Genomic DNA, 25,385 nt, shown 5'->3' on the forward strand with positions numbered 1-25,385 from the left:
TAGCTCTAATTATTTTATGTGAATGTAAATTGGGTTGAGATTGTTTCAATAGATAAATGTAGTAAACCTTATTTACAAATAATCATAAATTTAACCTAAGGATTCAAAACCTGGCCAAATTGCATTTGATGATTGGAAATAAACTATAAAAATGTTTACTTTATCTTAATTAAAAAATGAAATAATCAGGTCAATCTTTAACCAATTCAAGTAACGGTTGGAATTGTACAGGAGTGTTCAAACAATCTAAAACTGTTTATTATTGTTTGTGTGTTTTGAGTTGAAATGTTAACAGTTTACAAAATGGGGGTGTTAATAAAAGGGCTTACTTGTATTCCACTGGACATGAAGTTTATTCACTTATTTTCTGTTGCCTTTAGATTCTTTGATGACTTTGTGGGAGATTTAAATGGAAAGTAAGTATTTATCATTCATAATTACTGTGAAAAATGAGTGGATTAAAAAGTAAATGATTTCCAAATCATTTCTAAATTCCTGGGCTACCCACTAATAGCTCTATTATTTTTATGTTTTATCATAGATTTTTTATCATTATTTTTATTATTGAATGTACTATGTCAATGATAAACCACACACTTCAAGGGGGTATTTTTATACTACAGTGCAGCTTGTTTATAACATTGAATATATAACACTATAGTGTTATTCAATGGTTTAAAGACCAGGGAAATAATGATGCTAGTATGCTACATCAAAGTTACACTCAAATTCAAGAAAATTAACGATGTAATATATATGCATGGAAAAAATTAATACTTTTAAAGGTATCAATAAAGTGAATAACCAAAAATTTACTGATTTGTCTTGTCAGTGATCTTCATACTGTGAGTAGATTGAAACCTTCCATAGAATTTTCTTGATATCATGAGGTTTGGGATTTCACAAATGTTAAATCGTATGTTAACAATACTAAAACCCACATATTTGGCGAGACTTACATAACAACCAAGGCCATATAACCAAGCTGCACTGTAATATCTAGTTAGGAAAATGAACTAATTTGGCACTTCCAACCTAAAACTTATCGTGTGCGTTTATTTTGGCCAGGTTTTAAATCATAAGTCGCTGCCCTGATTGTTGTATTAATTATAAAAGTATACATCTAAAAAAGTATACATCTAGCCAGTATTCCTGAGGATTTCAAAATCTATTAAATATTACAGATTAAAATTTGATGGGTTAACCTTTTAACAGGAAAAGGCTAAAATAGTTAATATAAAATTAGAATAGTTTTCATGCACTCAACTATATTTTTTCTGTAGGGTTTAGTGGACCATTCATAATTTGAGTGTATGACATTTTTCTAATCTGCTAATGAGGGCTTTCTCAGTACATTCTGTGAGTTAATATTCCACAATTGACGGATTTTTAAATTGGAAAGTAATAAAAAGTTTAGGTATTATAATTGTACAAATTGGAGGTAGCCTTTTAGGATTGTTACAGATTTATGAAGTAGACTCAGAATCAATATTAACAATGCAAATACTGAAAATGTAACTATATCAACAATTTCTACTGCAATTGGCTTTGAATGTTTTATTACTGTTGCAGACATTTTGAGATCGTACGAGATGTGAGACAGAACAAAGGGACGATTTTGAAAATGTCAGTAGCTTATATAAAAACACTACAGAATGACCTACAAAAAACACGAAAAGTTGGTGAAGAACTCGCCTCACAAAACAGAGCTTTGATTCTTAAAGTTCAGGTAAGTCTATATGTACAGTTGTTAAAAAAATATATCATGAAACCATTTACAGTAGATTCATGAAACCATGTACCGTAGAAGTCCAAATATTCTCAAATTGCCTAGAAATAATAAAAAAAAAAAACTTATAACCACAGTAATAAGAATTGTAATTAAAGAAGGCAGAAGCCGTGATAGGAGCAAAATTCAAAACCTCTCCCGCAGTCGTGTAGACATTGAGGTTGGCTTAAATTGAAGGAGAGAATGGTTCTGAAACTGTTTTTGTTTTGACTGTTGTCATTTATACTTATAAAGAATACCACCCACCTAACTGTGTAATTTAGTTAAAACTCATCTTGGTTTTACAGCAACTAGAGCAACATTTGGCCAAAGTGAACAGTCTAGAGAGCAACGAACTGTCGTGGCACTCAAACCACAGCAATGCCCTCAACAGCTACGCTAAACACGCTCCCATGCTCAACCCACCAGTAAGTACCAACACAAGCTAACCCATAGTATATAGAACAGTAGACAGCAACAAACTGTCGTGGCACTCAAACCACAGCAATGCCCTCAACAGCTACGCTAAACACGCTCCCATGCTCAACCCACCAGTAAGTACCAACACAAGCCATACCATAGTATATAGAACAGTAGACAGTAGACAGCAACAAACTGTCGTGGCACTCAAACCACAGCAATGCCCTCAACAGCTACGCTAAACACGCTCCCATGCTCAACCCACTAGTAAGTACCCACACAAGCCATACCATAGTATATAGAACAGTAGACAGCAACAAACTGTCGTGGCACTCAAACCACAGCAATGCCCTCAACAGCTACGCTAAACACGCTCCCATGCTTAACTCACCAGTAAGTACCCACACAAGCTAACCCATAGTATATAGAACAGTAGACAGCAACGAACTGTCGTGGCACTCAAACCACAGCAATCTGCTTAATCTGAAACCCAAATCAGGATACAATCAAATAACCCTTTGTCAAAGAGAAGAATACCTCCCTTCTGAAGCGTAACTGCGCCAGCGTTTTAGGATCAAGGTATCAGCTATGGTCACGGTGGACTGTTGTTCTACGTAGTGTACCGCTAGATGAAAGGCAGAATGGGATACTCTCTGCTCGCTACTTTGTCTGGTTTACCTTCACCTCCGTCTTGAGCAGTGTTGTCTATCTCTCTCAAAACGATGTCTCGATTTGCTGATCAGTGAAAATTGTATTATCATTGTTGTCAGTCAGCATCCAATCGTCCACATCATTTTGAGAACATTTTGAATACTCAGTGTGCAATAGGGAGCTTCTATACAACCCCTGTTTCGCAACTAAGTGCTGAAGCAGTTTTAACATTATGATGTGTGTTACAGATGACCAGTGTGGAGAGTGCTAGCATCGGAGAGGGTTCTCCTCTGAGTCTCAGTGATGATCTCATGGATGATGATCATCCAGTGACAGGAGATCCGATGTTGTCTTCCCCCCACCACCTACCTCCGTCTCCGTCGCCGCCACCTGACACTTCCCATCTGGCCCACTTAGACGACATGGATATCGGACTGTGACCTCCGTGTTTCCTTCGTTGGTCTTGTAAATTACTGTTATCGTTTAATAGTCTATTTTTTTTTATCAGAGTATTGTTGTTGCAAACGGTGATAAAGGTTGGACTAAAAAATTTGTACTGTTATGTTTTTGTAACTGATTAGATTGTTTTTGATGATCGCTGATCATTGTTGTTACTGGTCACTTATTTTGTTTATTTATTTTATTGTATGTTGAGTTTTGACATTTTATTCACTATTTATCAGATGAAAACTGCGATCGGCTTAGGAATCATTCCATTCAAAATTGATAAAACACCAAAAGTGTATTGAAAAGTTTTTTCTAGTTGTATGTATTAGAATTTGTAAGTTGTGTAAGCATGTATATAGTAGTACATAATATAGGAAATCAAATACATTCTCAGAATAAAACTGTTCTATATTTTCTCATTAGCTCTCTATCATAACCTTCAATCTGTATTTCTTCAGGTATTTTAATGGTTAAACCTATAGAAAATCTACCTACATCACATCACCTTTGTTTACGGGGTTTTGAAAGTATACAAGTCAATGAGAGTTCAGACTTTGCAAGTTAAGTTTAGGTGAAAAGTCATGAAATAAACTATCATTCATGAAACAGTACATTTAACTCATTATACGAGGGCTATTCAGAAAGAAAGGGACGTTTAGGTCTGACGCCTCTGAGCACGTGCCTGTTTGAACTTTCAAGTACAGATATTTTCGCCTCCTCCGTGACTATACAGCCGACACAACAGAAATATTATCGTGCTGTCCATTGATGCAATATTCAAGCTGTAAATATGTGCTGTAAATCAAAATCCCGCTAGTTGGGAGGTGCGGTCTTAAGACTCAAAACTTAGACATTTGTTTTCGTATGGAAACAACATACTGAATTAAATTTCTGTTCAGAAGTGGGGCAATCGTCATCTGATTTATAAGTGTGCAATTGGCACATCTAGTAGTGGAGTCAAATGGAAACCTTCTTTATAGTTTCCATAGTTGACCCTTAAAAAAAGCTTTGAATAAATCATGTAGGTAATGAATTTAATCAGATTTATAACACAACATCATTGGCCCAATTAGATAAAATAGAAAGATTAGTCCAAAAGAGGCACTTTTTAGTTTTTACAATTATTTAAAAATTTAAATTGAGCAAAAATTTGTTTAAATACCCCTGCCACAGCAAATCTGCAGACTAAGCGAATTTCAATTTACCAGTATTGGATTTTAAATTAAATCTATTTAAATAACATTATGTTTAACAAGTACCTAGGTTTGCTGCCACAGGGAGGGTAATAAAATATGTTTTTAGTAAAACATGAATAGCTTAGTATAGAATAAATGAAGTTTTCAAGTTTGATAAAAATATATCCATAACTACAACAGTTTACTTATTCTCCATAAGAATAACATGCAAATTTTAAATTTACAATTTATTCAATTTTATCCGTAACCAATAACCACACAAAAGCACTCCAATATACTAAATTATTTATTTTTTAAGCTCTTTGAAATGGTGAAAAGAGAAATTGAAAAATTTTATGTTTTGAGGGTCAAAAATTAGAAAACCTAATTTTTACCCCATAAAACGCCCTTAACTTTGTGACATATAGCTTACAGTGTTCATACAGCCCGATCTTGCTGGTTTGTGAACTCATTCGAGTTTATCTCGCCCTACACCTTCAAGCCAAATTTAATCAAAATCGGAAAGAAATTACTCAAGTTTTCGGGTTCACGGACGTATATGGAGCGGCATGGTTATTAATCACTCTGTTCAACAAGGACTGGACTCATACAATCTTTTTTCACTTATAAATAAACTGTGTTTTTTTCTTTCATGTTGTCACAAATACTGGAGACTGTGACAACATGATTCCAAGGTGAATTTGATTTGTGATGTAAAAAAATTGTATTTAGGGAATAGTAATTATTTCATATATAAATATATAACAATTTGAACGAATAGTGTTTTTGGCTTCTAGGGACATAAAAATGAAAAAGTATATCCGTCCCGGGCCTGGGTCTTACCGTGCTACCTACGGTAATAGCTACTTTCCTATAGGGAAATTCACTAAAACTGAAGCAACGTTCCTTTTCCATAAACTTATTGTAATTGGGTTGGTGCTGTAATAAATTATACAGGGTGAATAAAAAGTCAAGACCCCCCCCTCTAATATTTTTCCAAGTAAATATACAGAGATATCCTTTTGGTGGTCGAGCAATTCTTAGCAGGAAGTTTCATTTTATCATTTTGAAATTTTTGAGTGTCCCCCCAAAAGGGGGGATTTGGGGGGCAACTCATTTTTTTTTAATGTAAACCCCCTTCAAGTGACACCTCATTTTGAAGTGTTTACAAAAACTTAAAGAATGGTGAAAACTAGAGGTCGCTATCTCTTCTCTATACAAAATGGTAGCCCGTCAAATGTTGTGGAAAATCAATGGTAAAATTGTTAATATTGGCTGCTATTTTGGATAGAGAAGAGATAGCGAGCTCTGGTTTTCACCATTCTTTAAGTTTTTGTAAACACTTCAAAATGAGGCGTCAATTGAAGGGGGTTTGCATTTAAAATGTTTGAGTGTCCCCCAAAAGGGGGGATTCGGGGGACAACTAAAAATGTTTCAATAGAAACCCCTATCAAGTGACACCTCATTTTGAAGTGTTTACAAAAACTTAAAGAATGGTGAAAACCAGAGCTCGCTATCTCTTCTCTATCCAAAATTGCAGCCAATATTAACAATTTTACCATTGATTTTCCACAACATTTGACGGGCTACCATTTTGGATAGAGAAGAGATAGCGACCTCTAGTTTTCACCATTCTTTAAGTTTTTGTAAACACTTCAAAATGAGGTGTCACTTGAAGGGGGTTTACATTTAAAAAATTTGAGTTGCCCCCCAAATCCCCCCTTTTGGGGGGACAATCAAAAATTTCAAAATGATAAAATGAAACTTCCTGCTAAGATTGCTCGACCACCAAAAGGATATCTCTGTATATTTACTTGGAAAAATATTAGAGGGGGGTCTTGACTTTTTATTCACCCTGTAGAAGAAAACCCCAGTGACGTTTGGCCACTGCTAGGGTTAAAACTGTTCATGTTGAGGCAATTTAGGTTTTTGAAATGAAGAAGGAGCTTATCTTTTGCACAGAATTAACTTCAGTCCATATGTAGACGTTTGGAGAGGCTTCTACATCTGTCGATCGAATGAAGATTACTCAATACAAACTAACCCTTCACTTCCTCTCAAAACGTCTATTACAAAATCTGGCTTAGAGCTCTTCGCCTAAAATTTCTCTACCTGGTAAAGATAGAGTTTTGTAGGGAATGCCAAGCATCAGCTTAACTCACTCCTTATAACTGGAATTTCTTTTTAGCGAATTTCCCTATAGGGAATATTATCGAATTTCCCTATAGGGAATATTATCGAATTTCCCTATAGGGAATAAGCTATTATGTACCGCAGTACTCATGGTAAGACCTGGACCTGGGACCGATTAAATTTTTTGTCTTGAGGTCCCTAGAGGCCAAAAACACAATCCGTTCAAATTTATATGTATATATGTGTGTCCGTTAGCGTGATAACTCGAGCAAAAATGATCCGATTTTGATGAAATTTTGGTACAAACGAGTAAACCTACATTTATTCAAACAAGTTCGCGAATCAGCATAATCGGACCATGAGAACGGGGGTTTATAGGGGCTTTTATGGGGGGGAAATGGGGTTTTCCCATTTTTGACCCTAAAAACAAAACATTTTGCAATTTATTTTTAACCATTTTGTAGAGCTTAAAAAAATAAATAATTTAGTATATTGAAGCGCTGTTGTATGCCTGTCACGGAGAAAATTCAAAAATAGTGTAATTTAAAATTCCCATGTTATTCTTATGGAGAAAATGAAAACTGTTTAGTTTACTTGTTTATGGATATATATTGATAAAGTCTGGAAAATTTATTTGTTTCATCCTATACTATTGACGTATGGTCAGAAAATACTTTTTACCTTCCCCGTAGCAGCAAACCTAAGCACTCGTAAAATCTAATGTTATTTAAAATGGGGATAAATATGTTTTATTTATGGACATATTTTAGTAAAAATGTAATCAGGCAAGTTCCTCCGCGAACTTGTCATTATCGTGATTATGAATCATTATCTTCCGCGATCACAGTAAAGCTATCATCAACTTCCTCGATCGTAGCTTAATTTATATAATTTCCCACGGTCATCATCATCAAGCAAGAGTTTTTGGACATCATCGTCGTTTCCCGCGGTCACGGAAACGTCATCTTCGTCACTCGCGGTCACGGAAACGTCTTCTTCATCACTCGCGGTCACGGAAACGTCATTGTCGTCACCCGCGGTCACGGAAACGTCTTCGTCATCACTCGCGGTCACGGAAACGTCATAGTTGTCTCCTGCGGTCACGGAAATGCCAACTTCGTCATGCGCGATTGCGGCAAAATCACAAAAAAATCCCACGGCCATTTGGAGTTTGGACATCATCATCGTCTCCCGCGGTCACGGAAACGTACCGTCTCACCCGTGGTCACGAAAACATCATCGTCTGCTCCCGCGTTCACTGAAACGTCATCGTTGTCTCCCGCAGTCACGGAAACGTCATCTTAATGCGCGATTGCGGCAAATTGAAAGTCCCCGGTATAATACGAAATTCACACATAATTCCCGGGTTTTCCATGGTTAGAAAAAATCACACATAGTTCCCGATTTTCCCGGTTGATGGACATCCTGTTAATGGCCAACTGTTTTGATGCAAACAAATCTAAACTTGAATAATGATTGAATAGTCCTCATCTTAAATAATTGATTGATTGATTGATCGTTGAGGGTAAACAAGATGCAAGGTGTCATCTCGACATTCGACAGCGCCATTGCCATGCGGTGGTGGGGGAAGCAAACCGGAACCGGACGACGGGAGAGCTGTGGTGTTGTTGACTGACGTTGTGGTGTTGTATTTGTATATCGTTGGCAAAGGCAAACACATCCAATCAAACGCTTAACTTTTTACTCTCTGTGACTCGGTCCCACTAGAAAAAAGGCCATGCTGCAGCACGGGCAGCGGCAGCGCAACACTACGTCACAGTGGTGGATAGTTGTACTAAACTCTTACCATTAAAATCTTACAAACAGCCAGCTTGTTTATTTACCTAAAACATATGGGAATGGCGGTGGCAATGAATTTATCAATGAAATCTATCCACTAGTGTGACGTCATGGGTCCTGCAGCATGGCCTGTTTTTTTTTTTTTCTAGTGGGGCTTTGCTTCCGCCCCCCACTCTATCACATAATAATTTGACTAGTTTTGTTTGACATGGGAATAAACATTAAGTTTTTGTTTCTATATAATAAAAAATAAATCGTCTAGGCGTTTAGTCACGTTAAGTCGATCGAAGTCGATCAGAAAAAGTTCAATCATAGATTAAACATTGAGGAGTATGTTTAATCTATGGTTCAATTCACTTTCCTTTCATATCACAGTCCCAACCAAACCAAAGTTAAGTAATCGGATTGGGTTCAGGAGTCAGGTCAGGACCGAGGTGAATAGAGTGATGATGAAAAAAAATAGTAAACAAACAAAAAAATCATCAGTTCCGGCGTACGGCATAGCTTTCTTCTTTTCCGGTTTCAATAATCCAGTGTCTGAATGAACTAGAATAAATCTAGGCCTAAATTAATAATCTCTTTTTTAAGATAGTTCATTTTGATTTTCCAATCATTTTTGGTACCGTTACACGATTGCTGAAAGCAATTCAGTGATAAACTTGCAGGTAATATCAACGGCGTTATCATGTCTGTCACCTGCCCTGTTTGTGTTAAAGCAGTCCTTGACTCTGAAGACGGACTGGAGTGTGACGGGGATTGCAAACGATGGTTTCACCGTGAATGCATAAGAATGAATAAAACTGAATACAACCGCTTGGGCAACGATGGCAATATTAAATGGTCGTGTTCCCGTATGGACTGTGTCTCTTTTTCCAGCACCCCTATATCTCAACTTTCCGTGCAAATGACTTCCGTCATATCTAAGCTCGATGAGCTGCTTGGTAAAGTGAACAAAATTGATGACATTTCTAAAGATGTGGCGGAAATTAGAGCGGAGGTGTCTGCTGTGTCGAGCTCCTTATCAAGTTTGGAACCACGGGTGACTTCTGTCGAAAATAAAGTGGATTCCATATCCCAGAACCTGGCTAGAGCCTCCACAACGGTAGATACACATGGCGAACGATTAGCCAAGCTTGAAAGCCACTCCTCTTCAGATTCCTGTCTTGCCTCCACCATTGAAGAAATTAATGAAAGAAATCTCCGGGCCAAAAATGTTATGGTCTTTGGGTTGTGTGAGAGCACAAAGAGTACGGCCGAGGACAGAATGATGGATGATAAGGAACACCTGAAAGTCATTTTCACGGCAATTGAACCAAGTTTAAATGTGAACTCCTTCAAGTTCTTTCGTGTTGGGAAGGGGTCAAGAGGCAAACCCCGTCCAATCAAAGTTATTGTTGGCGGTGAGGCTTCTGTTCGTGTGATCACCAAGGTTGCTACTAAGGATTTTCTAAAAGGGCTTGGAGATAATTTCTCCAAAACTTCTATTAGCCGCGACCGAACTAATAATGAGGTTGAGCATCTAAAAAAACTTAGAGCTGAGCTGTCCCGTCGAACTGAGTCTGGTGAAGAAAATCTCACCATTAAATATAGTAATGGAATCCCAAAAATTGTCCAGTCAAAAAACGACTAAGCACCAACGGCATTGAACACTTTTCCTTCTTGTATGAAAATGTTAATGGGATTCGTTCCAAACTCTCGTCTTTGCATGCCCTTGTCCCTATCTCCATGCATAAAATTATTATATTTACCGAAACAAACTTGAATCCCACTATTACTTCTTCAGAGCTTGGCTTTGATGGATACGTTGTTTACCGAAAGGATCGTTCGCCCCAAACTAGTAGCAAGCAGGATGGTGGGGTTGTTTTGATTGCCGTCCACAAGACTATTTTTTCATCCGAAATCGTACAGCCCGATTTACCAGTGGAGGCACTATGTGTTCTTGTTAAACTTACAGCCAGCTGCAAGATAGTTGTCTGTGCAGCCTATATCCCTCCTCAAGCTCAAACAAGACTCTACTCTCTGTTTGCTGAGTCACTAGTGGAAGTGTTGTCAGTCTACCACAACTATGACCACATACTGATTGCTGGTGACTTCAATCAACCAGGCTTCAACTGGATTCACCCCGAACTGTCAACTGCTACTCCACCGGTCAATATCATTTTGGACTTGGCTGCACATCTTGGTGTCAATCAGATCAGTGATGTGGTAAATGATAGAGGAGTTCAGCTGGACTTGATCTTTGGGTCATCCGACGTCTTTACCGTGTCACATGCTAATGACCCCCTCCTTGCCCAAGAACCCTGCCATCCTAGCTTGTGTGTTTCTGCAGATATTGAACCATCGATCGAGCGCCCAAAGCACCCTACTTTCATCAGGAACATTCGAAGATGTGACATTGAATAGGTTAAAATTGACCTCCAGGACGGAGCCATTCAGCTCGACTATGATTGCAGCGATGTCAATCTTCAATTTTCCACTTTTTGCAGTCAACTCAGCGAACTCATCAAATCTCACTCTCCTTGGAAGTCTGTCAGTCCCTCCGTCTTTCCAAAATGGTTCTCCAAAGAGCTTAGGGAACTTGTTATTCTGAAGAAGACGCTTCACAAGAAATATAAGATATCTCTCAACTTGATTGACTACCACAACTTTAGCGTCATTCGGGACCGATGCAGGGCTGTATCCAGGGATTGTCGTTTGAGCTACGTCAACCATGTTAATACTACCATTTCCACTAATGTCAAGATCTTCTGGAGTTTTGTGAAGAATCTCAATCGAACATCTTCCATGCCCTGCTCCCTTAAACATGGTCCAACTGAGGTTTCCCACCCACATGAGATGTGTGAACTGTTTGCCGAATATTTCTCGTCCGTCTACTCTCATGCGTCCCTTGATGTGCTGCCAGTACCTTCATTTGATACTCCATTCACCATCTCAGATTGTGCTATCTCTCTAGAAGATATCAATAAGAAGCTTCTTCACTTGGACCCCACCAAGGGTAGTGGACCTGACAACATCACGCCTGGAGTACTCAAATTCTGCCACTCTGAGCTGGTACATCAGCTCCATTTCCTATTTAACCTTAGTTTGTCTACAGGCACTTTTCCCTCCACACTGAAATATGGTTATGTGGTTCCAATCTTCAAATCCGGTGATCGTTGCGATGTTACAAATTACAGGCCCATAGTAATCCAGTCCGTCCTCAGTAAAATTTTTGAAGGGCTTATTTTAGACATCATACAGCCTTTATTTAAACATATCATAATTGATGAGCAGCATGGCTTTACCTCTGGTCGCTCCACTGTGACGAATCTTTTATCTCTCCAGTGTTTGGTGTTGGAAGCCTTTGGTCGAAGAAATCAAGTTGACGCCATTTACATTGACTTTAGTAAAGCCTTTGACAAGATAAATCATAGTCATCTGCTTGCAAAGCTCCAAGGCTATGGGTTCACTGGAATGATTCTACAATGGTTTAAGAGCTACCTTACCAATCGACGGCTTGCTGTACGCCTTGGTTCTGAAGTCTCTTCTTTCTTCGCTGCAAGTTCTGGTGTTCCTCAGGGGTCTCATCTTGGACCGTTCTTGTTTTCCATCTTTATTAATGACATTAAGAAGGTCATCAAAGTCCCATTTCTTCTATTTGCGGATGACATTAAGCTACTCGTCGAAGTTGCATCACATCATGACTGCCAGTCCTTGCAGGACGCCCTCGATGACGTATTTGGCTGGTGCCTCTCCAATGACATGGCTGTGAATCCCACAAAAACCAAATTGATCACGTTCAGCAGGAAATTAAATACAGTGTTAGCTGACTACTCTCTTGATGGCAACCGGGTTGAGAGATGCAATACCATCAAGGATCTTGGTGTTCTAATTGACTCCTCATTCGAGTTTGGACCCCACATAAACCAAATCTGCACCAGGGCCTCTCGTATGCTCGGTTTGGTATTCCGCTCTGCTAGACACGGTTTGAGCAACCATGCCTGTATTATCCTATACAAGTCTCTCATCCTGCAGCTTCTCGAGTATGCTTCCTTGGTTTGGTCACCATACCATCTTGGCCATATTACCATCTTCAGTCGGTACAAAGACGCTTCATCAGGTTCCTGGGATGTCGTGCTGGACTTGACTTTCGTGACGTCCGGGTAGATGAGCTCTCTAATATCTATGACATTCCGAGTCTTGAAAACAGAAGACGAGTGGCTGATGTGACCTTTCTCTACAATCTGATAAATAACCAAGTCAACTGCCCCTTCTTGCTGGAAAGGATAAACTTCCATGTTCCTTCGAGGATCACGAGACATCAGCGTGTATTTGAACTGGACCATACTGGGACCAACTACGCCAGATCTAGTCCCATTCCCCGGATCATGCGCCTCGGGAATGTGGTAAGCAGCTCTGTGGACCTTTTAACTGCCTCCTTGGGGGTGGTTCGGCGTTCTGCGGCTGACAGCATCCTCGAGGGTACACCATAAAAGCATTGTTGTTGTTATTCCTTTGTTGTTGATTTTTTCCCATGTTAATATTTGTGATCTATTTTGTTTGTATTCTTGTTATTGATATATTCATTGTTATGTTTTGTTATTGTTATATTTTTTATACATTGTTATATTTTTTTATGCATTGTTACTCCTCTGTTAATTATTATATCTTTATAATATTTTTTGTAACTACTTAATGTAAAATGGTGTTTGCCGTTGGTGTGTAATAAATAATAATAATAATAACTTACTTGTTACAAACTAACTAAGCCTAGGTCTAGGTCTAACCATGTTTTTGGAACATCACATTCATAAAAGTTAACAGATAGGGTTAAGGTTATAAGCCTAATTAAAGCAGACTTTGATTACTTACAGCAACATGCTGTTGTGCAATTTTTCAGAAGTGATAAGAGATAAAAATTTAAGAAAATTCATGTTTTCGGCCCCTGGACTATATTGTTAAGACAATAATAGGTTTTTTACATACCTCAGTCAAATAGTCCAATAAATGATATAGCACAACAGCTTACAGGAGTCTGCTACCAACCCCACGCCGCGCCGGACCAAATCAGTATTAAGTAACTTATGATAGCGCTATCGTGTATTCGTACCGTATTAATGTTTTCTGTGTTCGTGTCCATGTTTTAAATGCGTTTTTGACGAGTTGCAAGCTTTGAAAATGTTGTCTTCGCAACAAAACATGTAAGCTGTTGTGCTATATCATTTATTGGAAAGACTAAGTTATTTGACTGAGGTATGTAAAAAACCTATTATTGTCTTAAAAATTTAAGTTAAATTTAGACGGCCTAACCAGGATTTAAAAAGAATCCCACCATTAAATTTTTATGATTACAATTACTGTAGGCTTAGACACCTAAAATAACTATTTACACCTAAACATATCCTAACATTATTTTAAAGTAAAATAAGAGCTACGGTAGGTTGGTCATAACAGACTATTTTTTCTTAATTGGAAATTAGGCTTCATTATAATTGTAAGAACTAAGTTAAGTTAGATACTAAGTTAGCTAACCTTAAGCCTACCCGGCTGCACTTTACTTGACGTCCTACACTCATTCCAAGAAAATATCGATCGATATATCGATTAATCGATTGCTTCATTCGATATATCGTTTGGTTAGTTAGGTAAGGTTAACCTAACCTAACTAACCAAACGATATATCAAATGAAAATATCGAAACGAAAAAAACAATCGAATGAGTGTAGGACGTCAAGTAAAGTGCAGCCGCCTACCCTACTGAATTTTTAAAGTTACTGTCAGGTGTGCTGTGGTTACCATTAGGTTCTGGCGCACACCTCTGGAAGCACTGTGTAGTTACAGCATATATAGGCTATAACTTGCTAGACCTAAGTTAACTTATTTAAACATAAGTTAATACATTTCTCTGGGTACGCTAGGTGTAAGTTGGCTCTGGGGAGTGGGAATTTTTGACAGGACTTTTCTCCCTAATTGTTGCATTTCACCTATTTTTTGGGTAGCCTAAGACATTCCAAACCTTGTAACTTACACCCTCTATTTTTGGGGCGAGGAATTCAATTGAACCATCACCGTCCCCCTATGACCCCCCCTGTTTCAGTTGCAATGGGGGGAAATGCCTCCTAAGGGATGTAAAATTGGCACCAAAAACAGGGGCTGTACGTGGTTTTGGAGTGTCTTATCCTAAAAATAGGTGAAATAACAATGATTAGGGAGAAAGTCCCTGTCAAAAATACACACTCCCCAGAGCTATACACCTACGGTACCGTACCGGACTCTGTTAGATGCTCTACATGTAGGACTAACCAAGACCACTGAATGTTTTACATTTATTTTGACTTTGGACTAGAAGGGGCTCGCTATTTTAACAAGTTAGGCTAGTATTTTTTTGTGCAGCCTAAGCTAATGTGATCTAAGTACTCCCTTCAATGAGCAATAGGTTCTACCAACGAGCCAGGAATGAATTTTGGCCTTGAAACTAATGTCATCCAGGCATTTTATTACAGCTGGAAGCCTATTGAATATCTTGAGGTCGAGCAGCCTTGAGGACACGATAAAACGCCCCTTGTTTAAAAAAGACATTAACTTAATTACCACCGAAAAGTTCTTAGTCACTAAGAAGACTACAAGATTGCACCACTCATCTCCATTCATACTTGACTTAAAATACTACTTTGTATGGTCGCCATTTTATTGAAAAGTATTAAAGGGAGTAGGCAAGGCTATCATCTGCAATATATTGAGCACAATTACATTTAATTCCATAGACATCTGGGCTAAGTGAGTTCTTAAAAGATTTGATGACCGTCAATAGATGAGATAGACTAACATGTCTCCATTTGGTGAACTGATTGTTTGCATTAAATGCTTCCCCAAAGTTCAGATAGTAATTACTATCAACTAATGTATAGTAATTACTATACAATAATAGGTATGTAGGATTAACAATCCGATCCACTTCTCCAAAAATGAACTGTTTGAAGACATCAGGACTGGACTCGCTGGGCACTTCTTGCGCTGACCTTACTAGTCCTAATTACAAAATCCCAAGCTGCCTTAAATTTGTTTGTAGCCATTTGGATTTGTTTAGTATTAGCCTGCCTTTTTGTATAATCAAATTGTTGCCTATTAAATTTTTACTGCTCTCGCAGAGTACAATATCTTGTTACGTCCTCAGCAGACTTGTGTGCCCTTTATTGTATATCGTATGGTGGATACTTAAGAGCGAGATTTTGGCATTTAAAAAATACCAAAGTCCACAGCTAACTATGTTTTTCAGTTTTAGCTAAATTTCCATAGGGAATACAGTATTAGCAAATTGTCTGTATAGGGAATAAGCTATTATAGGTCTCATGGTAAGACCAATACCGGTGACCGATTTACTTTTTGTTTTGATGTAGGCCTATCCAGAGGCCATAAATACCAACCGTTCAAAAATTCATGTAGGCTACAGTATATACAAGAAAAATCTACGTTTATGGACAAAGTTTTTAAATGCTTTGATGTCACAAAGATGCATGTGAGAGGTTGGCTGCTGACAAACAATTTGCGATTTAGCTTAATTTCACAGGTTCATCTAGTCATAATCAGACCTGGACTGGTCAGGACGCAGAGGGCGCCAGCACAAAAGTTGTTGTCTTGTTAGAAGTTATTCTGCGTTTGTAATTTGTTTTAAGGCTGTCTTAACTGGTATTTTATCTAAGTAGCCTAACTTATGTTTGGCCTATTAATTTTACAGTATTTTGATTATAGTTTTGTTCTCTCAGACATAGGCAACGAGGCTCATATCAGCAATACTCTAATGGGTATGTTCAAAATAATTCATGCGTAAAAAGTGTTGTGACTTTTGCTTGTACAGTTCACTCCTGATTATTCGAGCCTCGGTTATAATCCCCTGAGGCTATTATGCCTCGTCTTAGGACACTCTGGTTATCTGAAGTCGTTATAGACCTAAATAAGTTATATATTTTTCATTTTTAGTCGGAAACAATAATTACTTTATTATGGTAGATTCCAATCAAAACAATCTCAGTGTTATCAGAGATCTTCGGTAACTGAGGTAATCTCTGTCCCAACAACCTCGGTTAATTGGGAGTGTTCTGTTCTGTGAGTGTTCAGAGCTTTTTATGTCTACTCAGCACCATTTTTTTTAAATTTATTATTAGTGCTTAAAGCTATTACTGTTTTGCTTTAATAGCTGTTGTATAGTCTGTTAATAGCTAGTTATTTCCTACCGTACACAAAAGCACCACTGTCACATGCTTGGTTAGTTTGTCTAGTGATGCACTTTTGTAACAATAAATTTGTAAGAAAAACAATTTCACACGTTGCATGGTATTCGTCACAAATATTACCTCACTAAAAATACATTTTATAACATAACTAATACCTATAACATGAATGACTAATACTTAACATAAAATCAATGATTACAACGGTAACCTGTTTAAATGGATCCAGAAACCCAGAGCAGCCAAACACGCTTCCTGTCCATTGGTATTAAGGAACTCACCCACAATGTAAATTTTGTTGGCAGGGCCGTATTCAGCATTTTGGCGTCCGTAGGCCCAAACATCTGCCCCTTAGTCTGGCTTAGGTTACTTAAGGCTGCTTGGGATTTCTTTTGAGCCAACCTATAAGTTACAGTTCTCTGCCCCTTCAAATTCAAATAGTTTATTGCCATTAAGTATACATGTCATACAATAGGCCAGCTCAATGGAGATAATATACAATTCAAAGTACAATGTCGGGTATGAGTGTTGTCCTGGCATGGGTTGAGGCTGCATTTAAGTTTGGAAAACTTAACTACTTTCAGGAGATACAGGCAAGAGTAAGTAGACCCAATACCCTGAAGATGGAACTACAAGACTCATCCGCTCATTGCTTCAAGACGGAACACCCCTTGGAAGTCCATTTTTGCACATTCAACCCCCACATACCATGTTTTTGATTTTAAGTGTACATTTTGTTTTGTGGATTAGGCTCCCTATCTATTTATTTTATTATAAATAATTCTTTCAACCAATTTTAGTTGTATTGAGTCAAGTGATTTCTGAATAAGCCAGATCCAACCTAACTTAACGTCACAAAATATTAAATATCAAAATCTGGTATCATATATCAAATTAATACAAATTATTACAAATATTAAATATCAAAAGCTGACCTACTCTTAGTTCTTATTGACATTGCGTAAGTGTAGTAATGCTGGTGCAGAAAAAATGTAAACACTCAACTTACTGCAAACAAGAACTACCTAAAGTTTAACGAGTAAGTTTTACAGTTGTGCTCCACGTACATGTGTCGTCTTTGATTCCACTATTAATGTAATATTTTATTACCTATAAGTTGTCATTTGGCTTGATTTGTGTTTTAACCATCTCACCCGCTCCAACCTTGTTTATTTACAACTGGAACACATTTTATTAGCCTATCACCCCCCTCTCCAAAACTTCTCTACCCCACCAAACAGTTTTTGTTTTTGTTTTTTTTTTTCTTGTTGGTTCTTCTACCAAAATTGAACATTTTTATTGAAACTGTCTTTTAATGTGTTAGCTTTGTAAAAACATTTAGTTTAGTAATTCAAGTACGGTGCCTATAAGTAGCTGTCAATAATTTTTGTTATTTAGAGACCAGGATACTGACGCACCTAAATCAAGGTTTGGAGAGATGGACAGGAACGACAGCGGGAGCGGGTTTGGCAGGAGACCCAACAACTTCAACCAGCAGAGACCAGACCGCAGAAATGATGGCGGCGGAGACGGAGGTTTTGCTGGTGCGAGTAGGCCTTCAGCTAGAAGACCTCCTAAACTGGTACCATGTAAGGACATCATTTTTTTGTGTATGGTACCATAGTAGACTAACAAACACAAGTAGCCTTCTCATCCCATTGTAAATTTTGAAGCTTCTTTTTCGTGTCTAGTTCATGTACGGTGACATTCTCGACGAACAGTGTCGACGAAATTCTGTTTCTAGTATTTTAAGGTTGAATTCATGATTGAGCTTTAACACGTTCGCTGCTGAGCGCTAGATGCTGGGACGGCGCCAGTTGCTGAACTACGCTCGGCCGCTGCGTGACATTGCCACCGATACACTGAATTACAGTAAAAATAACAGTAGTTATACTGGATGGCAATGTTCTGCAATAAAACTGGCTTTGGATATAGTACTAAGTGATTCGGATAGATAGCAGCACTACCCAGGTTACAGTCGGTAAAGTAGTGTCGCTATCTAGCAGGAAAGAGGTAAAACAAAGCCCTGTTCCAAACGACCCTGGTGGTGATTTGGGAAACTATATTTTTTATTGTCAGAAAAGTACGTCCCCACGAGCTGCAAAGAAATATAGAACGCTTGTGACGTGCTGGCTTATCCATAGCAACGTTAAACAACAATGAACGGTGACGTTCTGGAACGTTCTTAGCTCCTGGCGCCGTGGCCCGGCTGACGTTCCGGAACGTCCGTAGCAGCGAACGTGTTAATGTTTGTTGATATAACTAGGGAACACATTATCATTTATGATTAGATTGTATTATTTTGTTAAACAAGGTTTTAAATGACTGAAATAACAACAAATTGTAAACAAAACTCGACCTCTACAGTGCACCGTACAGAACTAGCAATAAAATTGGCTTCAGCTGTTCCATAAGGATGAGAAATCTACTAAGGGAGTATGTTATATCTATGGCGGTACTGATATTAGATATTATAAAACGTTATGTGCCACTGATAGTAAAAGCATATTTTTCTTTTCTTCTAGTAAAGGCTTTGTTATACAATGGTCATTCCTTAATGAAAAAACCTTTATATTATAAACTCACAATACTTATAAGAACCATAATACTCTTAGCAAATTCAAACTACAAATAAATTTCCTGTTGTGTTGTTTATTCTGTATCACGTTGGCAAATCGCAAATCTTGCAAATAGGTTTAAAGGCAGTGCCAAGGGTTTTAATCTATTTACAATACAAATTTTACTAATAAATATAGGATTTTTTACCAGCCAACCATAGATTTTCTTCTTAAAAACCTTGCCTTCAGTTCTAGCATATTCAATGGAAGTTTATTAACACAGTTATTTTGTGATATGACCACGTTATAGCTAATCCGTGCATTGGGGTAACCTCTTGTGTTGTGGTTGTGTATATGCTCTCTTTTTTGATAAATAGGCCTACTGTAGGTTAATTTTAATTTTCATTAATGGACAGAAAATGTACAAATCAACAACAGTGAATACGGCATTTCAAGTCTACTCACATAACAACACAATTTCTGTCATAAGATCATGTTTTCATATCAGTAGCCTACTTCAACAAGCTTGGAGTGAAAAACTATTATTTATTTTAAATATGAAAGTTAATAATGACGAGCTGTTAGCCCATCCTACGTATGGGAATTGAGTAGTCAACTAAAACTCAATATTTAGAATATAGAATATAGAAAGTCATCTCTAATCCATGCAAAGTTTAAGTGGTTAAATATTTATTGTAACCAACAGCTGCCAAGATGAATTAAAAGTAAACATTGTTATTTTCCTGTTCTTTCCTCAAAAAGTTGAACAGAAAAATAATTTGCGTAACCTTTCCTTTGAAGACTCCTGGGCAGAGCCTCAATTTGTATACATCGGTGGTTATAGAATCATTTTCATTTCCTTTAATCAATGGCAAAATCACAGAATAATAAACTAACCTGATAGTTCTATAGAATATTTTTATATTCAACCAGCTTTTAGTTAAAACAAATTATATTGCACTAAAACAAACTTAAAATTGTAAAGACTGATCTAAAAATAAATTAGAACATCTAGCATTTCACCATGTTTATTTAAATAGTCTGTCATCCTCTTACCAAATAAATTAACGTTTTAATGAGTATAGCATTACACATAGTATAAATAAGTCAACCCTATGCATGTCGTTATTATCCAAATGCTGAATTTGTGTCACACATGCTTAATGTTTACAGCTGTTACGTTAAGCAAATGGTTAATACCCAAAGCTAGTGTAAAATGTTAGCGTCGGCTGCTATACTTTTTAATTTTAAACTTATTTTCTAAAAAAAACTGAAACCCTTAACTAAAATTATAGCTTCGGCATTTCCTAATTCTCGAAATTATCTTTCTTTCAACACAAAAATCATGAAAATCCGTCAAGTGGTTGATTCAGAATCATAAAATTAAAAAACCCTGTCACGTTTTAATATAGATGATGATAAACAACATGGCACATTTGATTAACATAAAAAAACTAGGTTGTTAGGTTAGGGTGGTCTTGATCTTAATATTGAGAATTTAATTTTTAACTTAAGCACCTGGTTTAAAGAAAATGGATTAAAATTAAATGAAAACAAAACTGAAATAATCAAATTCAAAACTTGTGAACTTTTACAAAATTCAAGTAAAACCGAAAATATTTTTATAAATTTTTAAGGACAACCATCCATGCGAAATTAGAATTTTCTTTACATATTGATACTTTAAGTAAAAAATTAAATTCTTCTTGTTTTGCTCTTAAAGTACTATCAAACTCAGTTAATAAAAACATTTTAAAAACTGTTTACTTTGCAACTAGTCAATCTAGATTAACTTATGGATTGGTAATTTGGGCTAGTACTTCACGTGAAAATTTTAATAGAGTATTCCGAATTCAGAAAAGGGCCATTAGAATTTTGCATCATATTCCTGTTGATGAGCACTGTCAACAAATATTTCAAGAATCAAAATTATTAACTTTACCTTGTCTTTATATTTATGAATTATGTAAATACTTCATGAAAAATAGAATCCTTTTTGAAAATCACACAAATGCGTATAATACAAGACATAATTTCATAATATATCCCTCGCACTCAACAGCAAAATTTGAAAAATCTCCTGACTTGTAGGGTAATTAATAAATTCTTATTATTAGAAAAAGACACAGACTTTAACAAATTTTTTTTTGAAGAAGGTCAGGCAATATACTTTGAATGACTTTTTTTAACAGTATTGCTAAGTTAGTTTAATCTTTGAAATGACATTGTACTTACTCATCATCAATGTATGACTATTCTCTACATATTTTTATATTTATGGAAAAATAAAACTCTTTCTTTCTTTTCTTTCTTTTATTGCCATTATTGGCCTCCATGGTAATGAAAAAGGGAAACCACACTACTTATTTTAATTTTTACTAACTTATTAATTATTGCATTACCGTATGTCAAACAGCTTGTGTTTTGACTCAAAGCAACAAGGGAATTTCAAGATAATTCAAATATGCAATCGAGTTTCTACTGTCTGGTGTCTAACTAAACTATTAGCCTATTCTTTTTCATGATCTCATCCTTAGGGCAAAAAGCTTTCCCATATAACTTTCTGCTTTAGTATCTTCACTTATAAATACTAAATTAATTTAAATTAAATAAACAATCAATATATTTTGTAAAATTCTAGTTTTGTTTTAAATACTTACGGACGTGTTTCAGTCCCAGCACCACAGCCTACTGCTGATAAAAATGCTCCGCCTCCTCCTTCAGCAAAGGTGGCAGTAATCGGGAACCTTCACCCAAAGCTCATGCAAAGCAACATCTATGATCTTTGCAAGAAGGCGAAAGTTCACCCGCTAGAAGTATCCATGAAAAACTATGATAGGCCACCGTACCCAAAGCTGTGAGTATAAGTCGCTAAACAAATTATGATTGAAAATATTTCAGTTTGTAATGTATCTTATAACTGGTTAAAATTTAAGTTTTTCAGCCTACTTTAGAACATGGCTGGTTTTCATAAAGTATAACCTCAATAACAAGTCCCTCATGGGAGCATCATTAGTAAATGGGCCAAAGGATTCAGGTTTGTTGGGAGTGCAAGGAAGATGAAAATCCCTCACAAATAAGGGGAAGGGGGCACAAATCTCTAAATATAAATAAATATCTAAATTTATAACTAAATATACTTGTATTAGTTATGAGTGCTTTGCAAACATTTGTTGCAGGCATTATGCGTTGGTGTACGTAAGGAACCAAGAAGAAGTCAAAGAGATAGTCATCTCACTGAAAGGCTTACAACTGAATGGTTATACGCTGATTGTGGGATCAGCAGATGAGTTGTTGGAAGAAGGACAGTTGTTAAAACAAACAAAGTAATTAAGTCATGACTTACGGTAATTACTTTGGTAATATTGTTGTTTGAGAAAACACAACCCAAAATTTTAATGATAATGATAATGATAATGAGTGGTGTGGATAAACCAGTAAATTTTTATTTCTTGTGTTGTAATGGTGTTGGGTTTTCTCAGTTGAGTACCATGTTAGGTTGTTCTTTACGTGGTTTAAAGTTTCATAAATATAAATACTTGGTACTGTAAGGGTTTTCAAATTTCTAAATAGATTTTTGCATGTAGAACCTGGCCATGTTAAAGTCATTATTCTCAAGATTTTCTTTTGTGCTGTTAGTACTTCTTTAGAAAATTCAGTATTACCCCATAACACTATCCCATATTTTATTAATGAATAAAAATATCCGTAGTAGAGTGTCATTTTAGTTTCAATACTTGTGCAATGAGTTAGACAGCTCATGTTGTGACATATACTATTTAACTTCTTGCATAGCTGTGTCGTATGTTCCCGCCAATTTAAGTTCTGGTCACACACAACACCTAATAACTTTACTAAACTCTGGCATTTCACATCATTACCACTAATTCTTAGCTTCAACTCTCCTTCCCTACTCTGTAAGTTTCTAAAATGAACTAAACTCGTCTTACTAGTATTTAAATGAAGGCCATTAATAACAAACCAATGCTCTAGATCTTGTATCGTAGCCTCTGCGTTCTCCTTTATATCTAATAAATGCTTCCCTTTTATGAGTGCTGTTGTGTCATCAGCAAACATGATTATTTTGGCATTTACATTCTCTGGGAGGTCGTTGGTGTATATAGTAAATAAAACTGGGCCTAAAATTGAGCCTTGTGGCACTCCTGTTACAACTGTGTCATACTCAGATCATATTTATTGTTTTCTATTATTATTGATACTTTTTGCCTTCTTCCTGTTAGGTATGATTCAAACCACTTCCAACTCGACCCTCTGATCCCATATTTAGTTATTTTTTTTAAAAGGACTGCATGGTCTACACAGTCAAAAGCCTTTGATAGATCACAGCAAACTGCAAGAGTCGACTGTGATCCATCCATGGCCTTATATATATCATCTGTTAGTGATATTAGTGCTGAGTTTGTTGAGTGTGACTTCCTAAAACCATGCTGACTGTTTGTAATTTAATCTGTTTGATTCTAAATATTCTTGTAGTTGTGTGTGTACCACCTTTTCAATTATTTTAGAAAACACAGGTAATAGTGAGACAGGGCGATAGTTTTCAATTAAATTTCTATTTCCTTTCTTAAAAATTGGCCTTACGATTGAAGTTTTAAGGTTTGTTGGAAATTCACCAGTTTTTAATGATTGATTTATTATTTTTGTAAGTGGTGCAGCTATGTACTCTTTACAGTCCTTAATTAATCTAACTGGAATTTCATCCCAACCTGTTGATCTCTTGTTCGATATTGACTTAATAATCTTTAATACATCTATCTCTTTTACTTCTTTAAATGTAAATTCTGTATTCTCTGGGATGGCTACCTTACTACAGCACTCAATTGCTCTATGTGGCAAACTTTGAACTTTCAGTTGTTGTTTTATTTTTAGGTAATGGTTGTTAAAGTAATTAGGAATAACTATGGGATTGTTGATAGTTTTTCCGTCAATTAATATTTCTTTTATGTCATTATTATTCTTTTGTATCATTCCCAACTCATTCTTTATTACCCTCCATGATGCTCTACTCTTACATTTAGATCTTGTAATAAAGTCATCATTTGCCTTACGTTTAGCTGCCCTTACAACTTTTCTAAATATTCGTCTATATATCTTGTAGTAATTTTGCAACTTGGCACTTTTATTAATCTTTATTTCACTGTGGAGAAGTCTTTTTTTCTTACTTGAAATTCTTATACCTTCTGTTATCCATTTTATTACTTTACCATTTTCTTGCCTCAAAGGTTTTACAGGACTCATTCATATTTAACATGAACTCTCTTAAAAAGTTATCATAATTTTCATTTGCTGACTTGTTTGATTCTACCTTCCAATCTGTTTGCTTTATTGACTCTTTAAATTCGTGAATAGCCTCTGGTGTAAATCTTCTCTTTAAGGTATACTTTTTTTTTTTACTACGCTTTTATGTTTCTTATGAGAAATAAAAATATTTGGGTTGTGTTTTCTAAGTTTTACACAACAGAGTTCTTAATCAAAGTGATTATAGATGTTTCAAAGTAGAATATCCACCTTGATTTGAAAATACATTTCTTGAAATCAGATTCCGTTGCATAAATATGTAGGTATTAGTGATGGTCGAAACCAGAAATCTCGAATCTCAAAACGTAAACGCAACTTGTTAACTTAAACTTGTTTACTTAGCTTTTACAAAAGCCAAAGTTACAAAAAATACAGGTACATTAATAATTAAATTTATAGGTAATGATTAAATTTTTAATGCAATCAAAACTGAAAGAGATTGAACCCTTATCCTGACATAATAACATAAAAATGTTATTAACTATGAATTAACTATGATTAAAATGTTATGTGATAAACTTGAAACCCAAAACATTTTTTTTTTAAACAACCAACATACAAATAAATTAAAATCCGGACACCAATATAAACATGTATATTAAATCAATTAAAACATTTAGTGGTCAATATTATCTTTGTGTTTCTGTTTATTAAATATTGTTATGAAACTGAATTGTATGTCGTTCCAGTTATAGTATTTTAAAATGCCTTTTGAAGTTCAGAATATAATTAACATGTTTCATTACTGTTCATTACTGTCTTCATTACTGTGTGATCTGTTTGCTCTATTGCTACCATCTTGTGTGAAAATAGTGTTAATAACAATGATAATGGGGCAAAAAATATCAGCAGTTTCAGAAATAAAACTGCCTAAATCCTCAATTTCGAAACTTTTGAATCTCAAAAT

At 36.2% G+C, this 25,385-nt stretch overlaps 3 protein-coding genes across 5 annotated transcripts in view; all 3 read left to right on the top strand.

Annotated features, from left to right (window-relative positions):
• The window catches only part of LOC128998761 (transcription factor EC-like), a 90,564-nt gene extending 86,859 nt beyond the window's left edge, over nucleotides 1-3,705 (top strand). For 2 of the 3 annotated variants that reach the window (XM_054425099.1, XM_054425100.1), the window contains exons 7-10: nucleotides 381-416; nucleotides 1,573-1,729; nucleotides 2,077-2,196; nucleotides 3,088-3,705. In XM_054425099.1, the coding sequence (XP_054281074.1) occupies nucleotides 381-416; nucleotides 1,573-1,729; nucleotides 2,077-2,196; nucleotides 3,088-3,279 (505 nt within the window). In that variant the 3' untranslated portion in view covers nucleotides 3,280-3,705. The remainder of the gene's footprint in view (nucleotides 1-380; nucleotides 417-1,572; nucleotides 1,730-2,076; nucleotides 2,197-3,087) is intronic. The other variant, XM_054425102.1, reaches the window with a different exon arrangement.
• A 5,374-nt stretch (nucleotides 3,706-9,079) lies between these two features.
• LOC128998090 (uncharacterized) lies at nucleotides 9,080-12,540 on the top strand. Its single transcript, XM_054424084.1, has 3 exons — nucleotides 9,080-9,794; nucleotides 10,349-10,709; nucleotides 10,881-12,540. The coding sequence occupies exons 1-3, from the start codon at nucleotides 9,080-9,082 to the stop codon at nucleotides 12,538-12,540; spliced, it is 2,736 nt and encodes a 911-aa protein (XP_054280059.1).
• Nucleotides 12,541-16,155: 3,615 nt separating this feature from the next.
• LOC128997729 (uncharacterized) lies at nucleotides 16,156-22,626 on the top strand. Its single transcript, XM_054423373.1, has 4 exons — nucleotides 16,156-16,175; nucleotides 18,000-18,190; nucleotides 21,833-22,016; nucleotides 22,339-22,626. The coding sequence occupies exons 2-4, from the start codon at nucleotides 18,040-18,042 to the stop codon at nucleotides 22,487-22,489; spliced, it is 486 nt and encodes a 161-aa protein (XP_054279348.1). The 5' UTR covers nucleotides 16,156-16,175; nucleotides 18,000-18,039; the 3' UTR covers nucleotides 22,490-22,626.
• Nucleotides 22,627-25,385: the final 2,759 nt, after the last annotated feature.

This window comes from Macrosteles quadrilineatus, unplaced genomic scaffold (assembly GCF_028750875.1).
Source record: "Macrosteles quadrilineatus isolate MER2022 unplaced genomic scaffold, UCM_ALF_1.0 Scaffold_7__1_contigs__length_78375512, whole genome shotgun sequence".
Lineage (NCBI taxonomy): Eukaryota > Metazoa > Arthropoda > Insecta > Hemiptera > Cicadellidae > Macrosteles > Macrosteles quadrilineatus.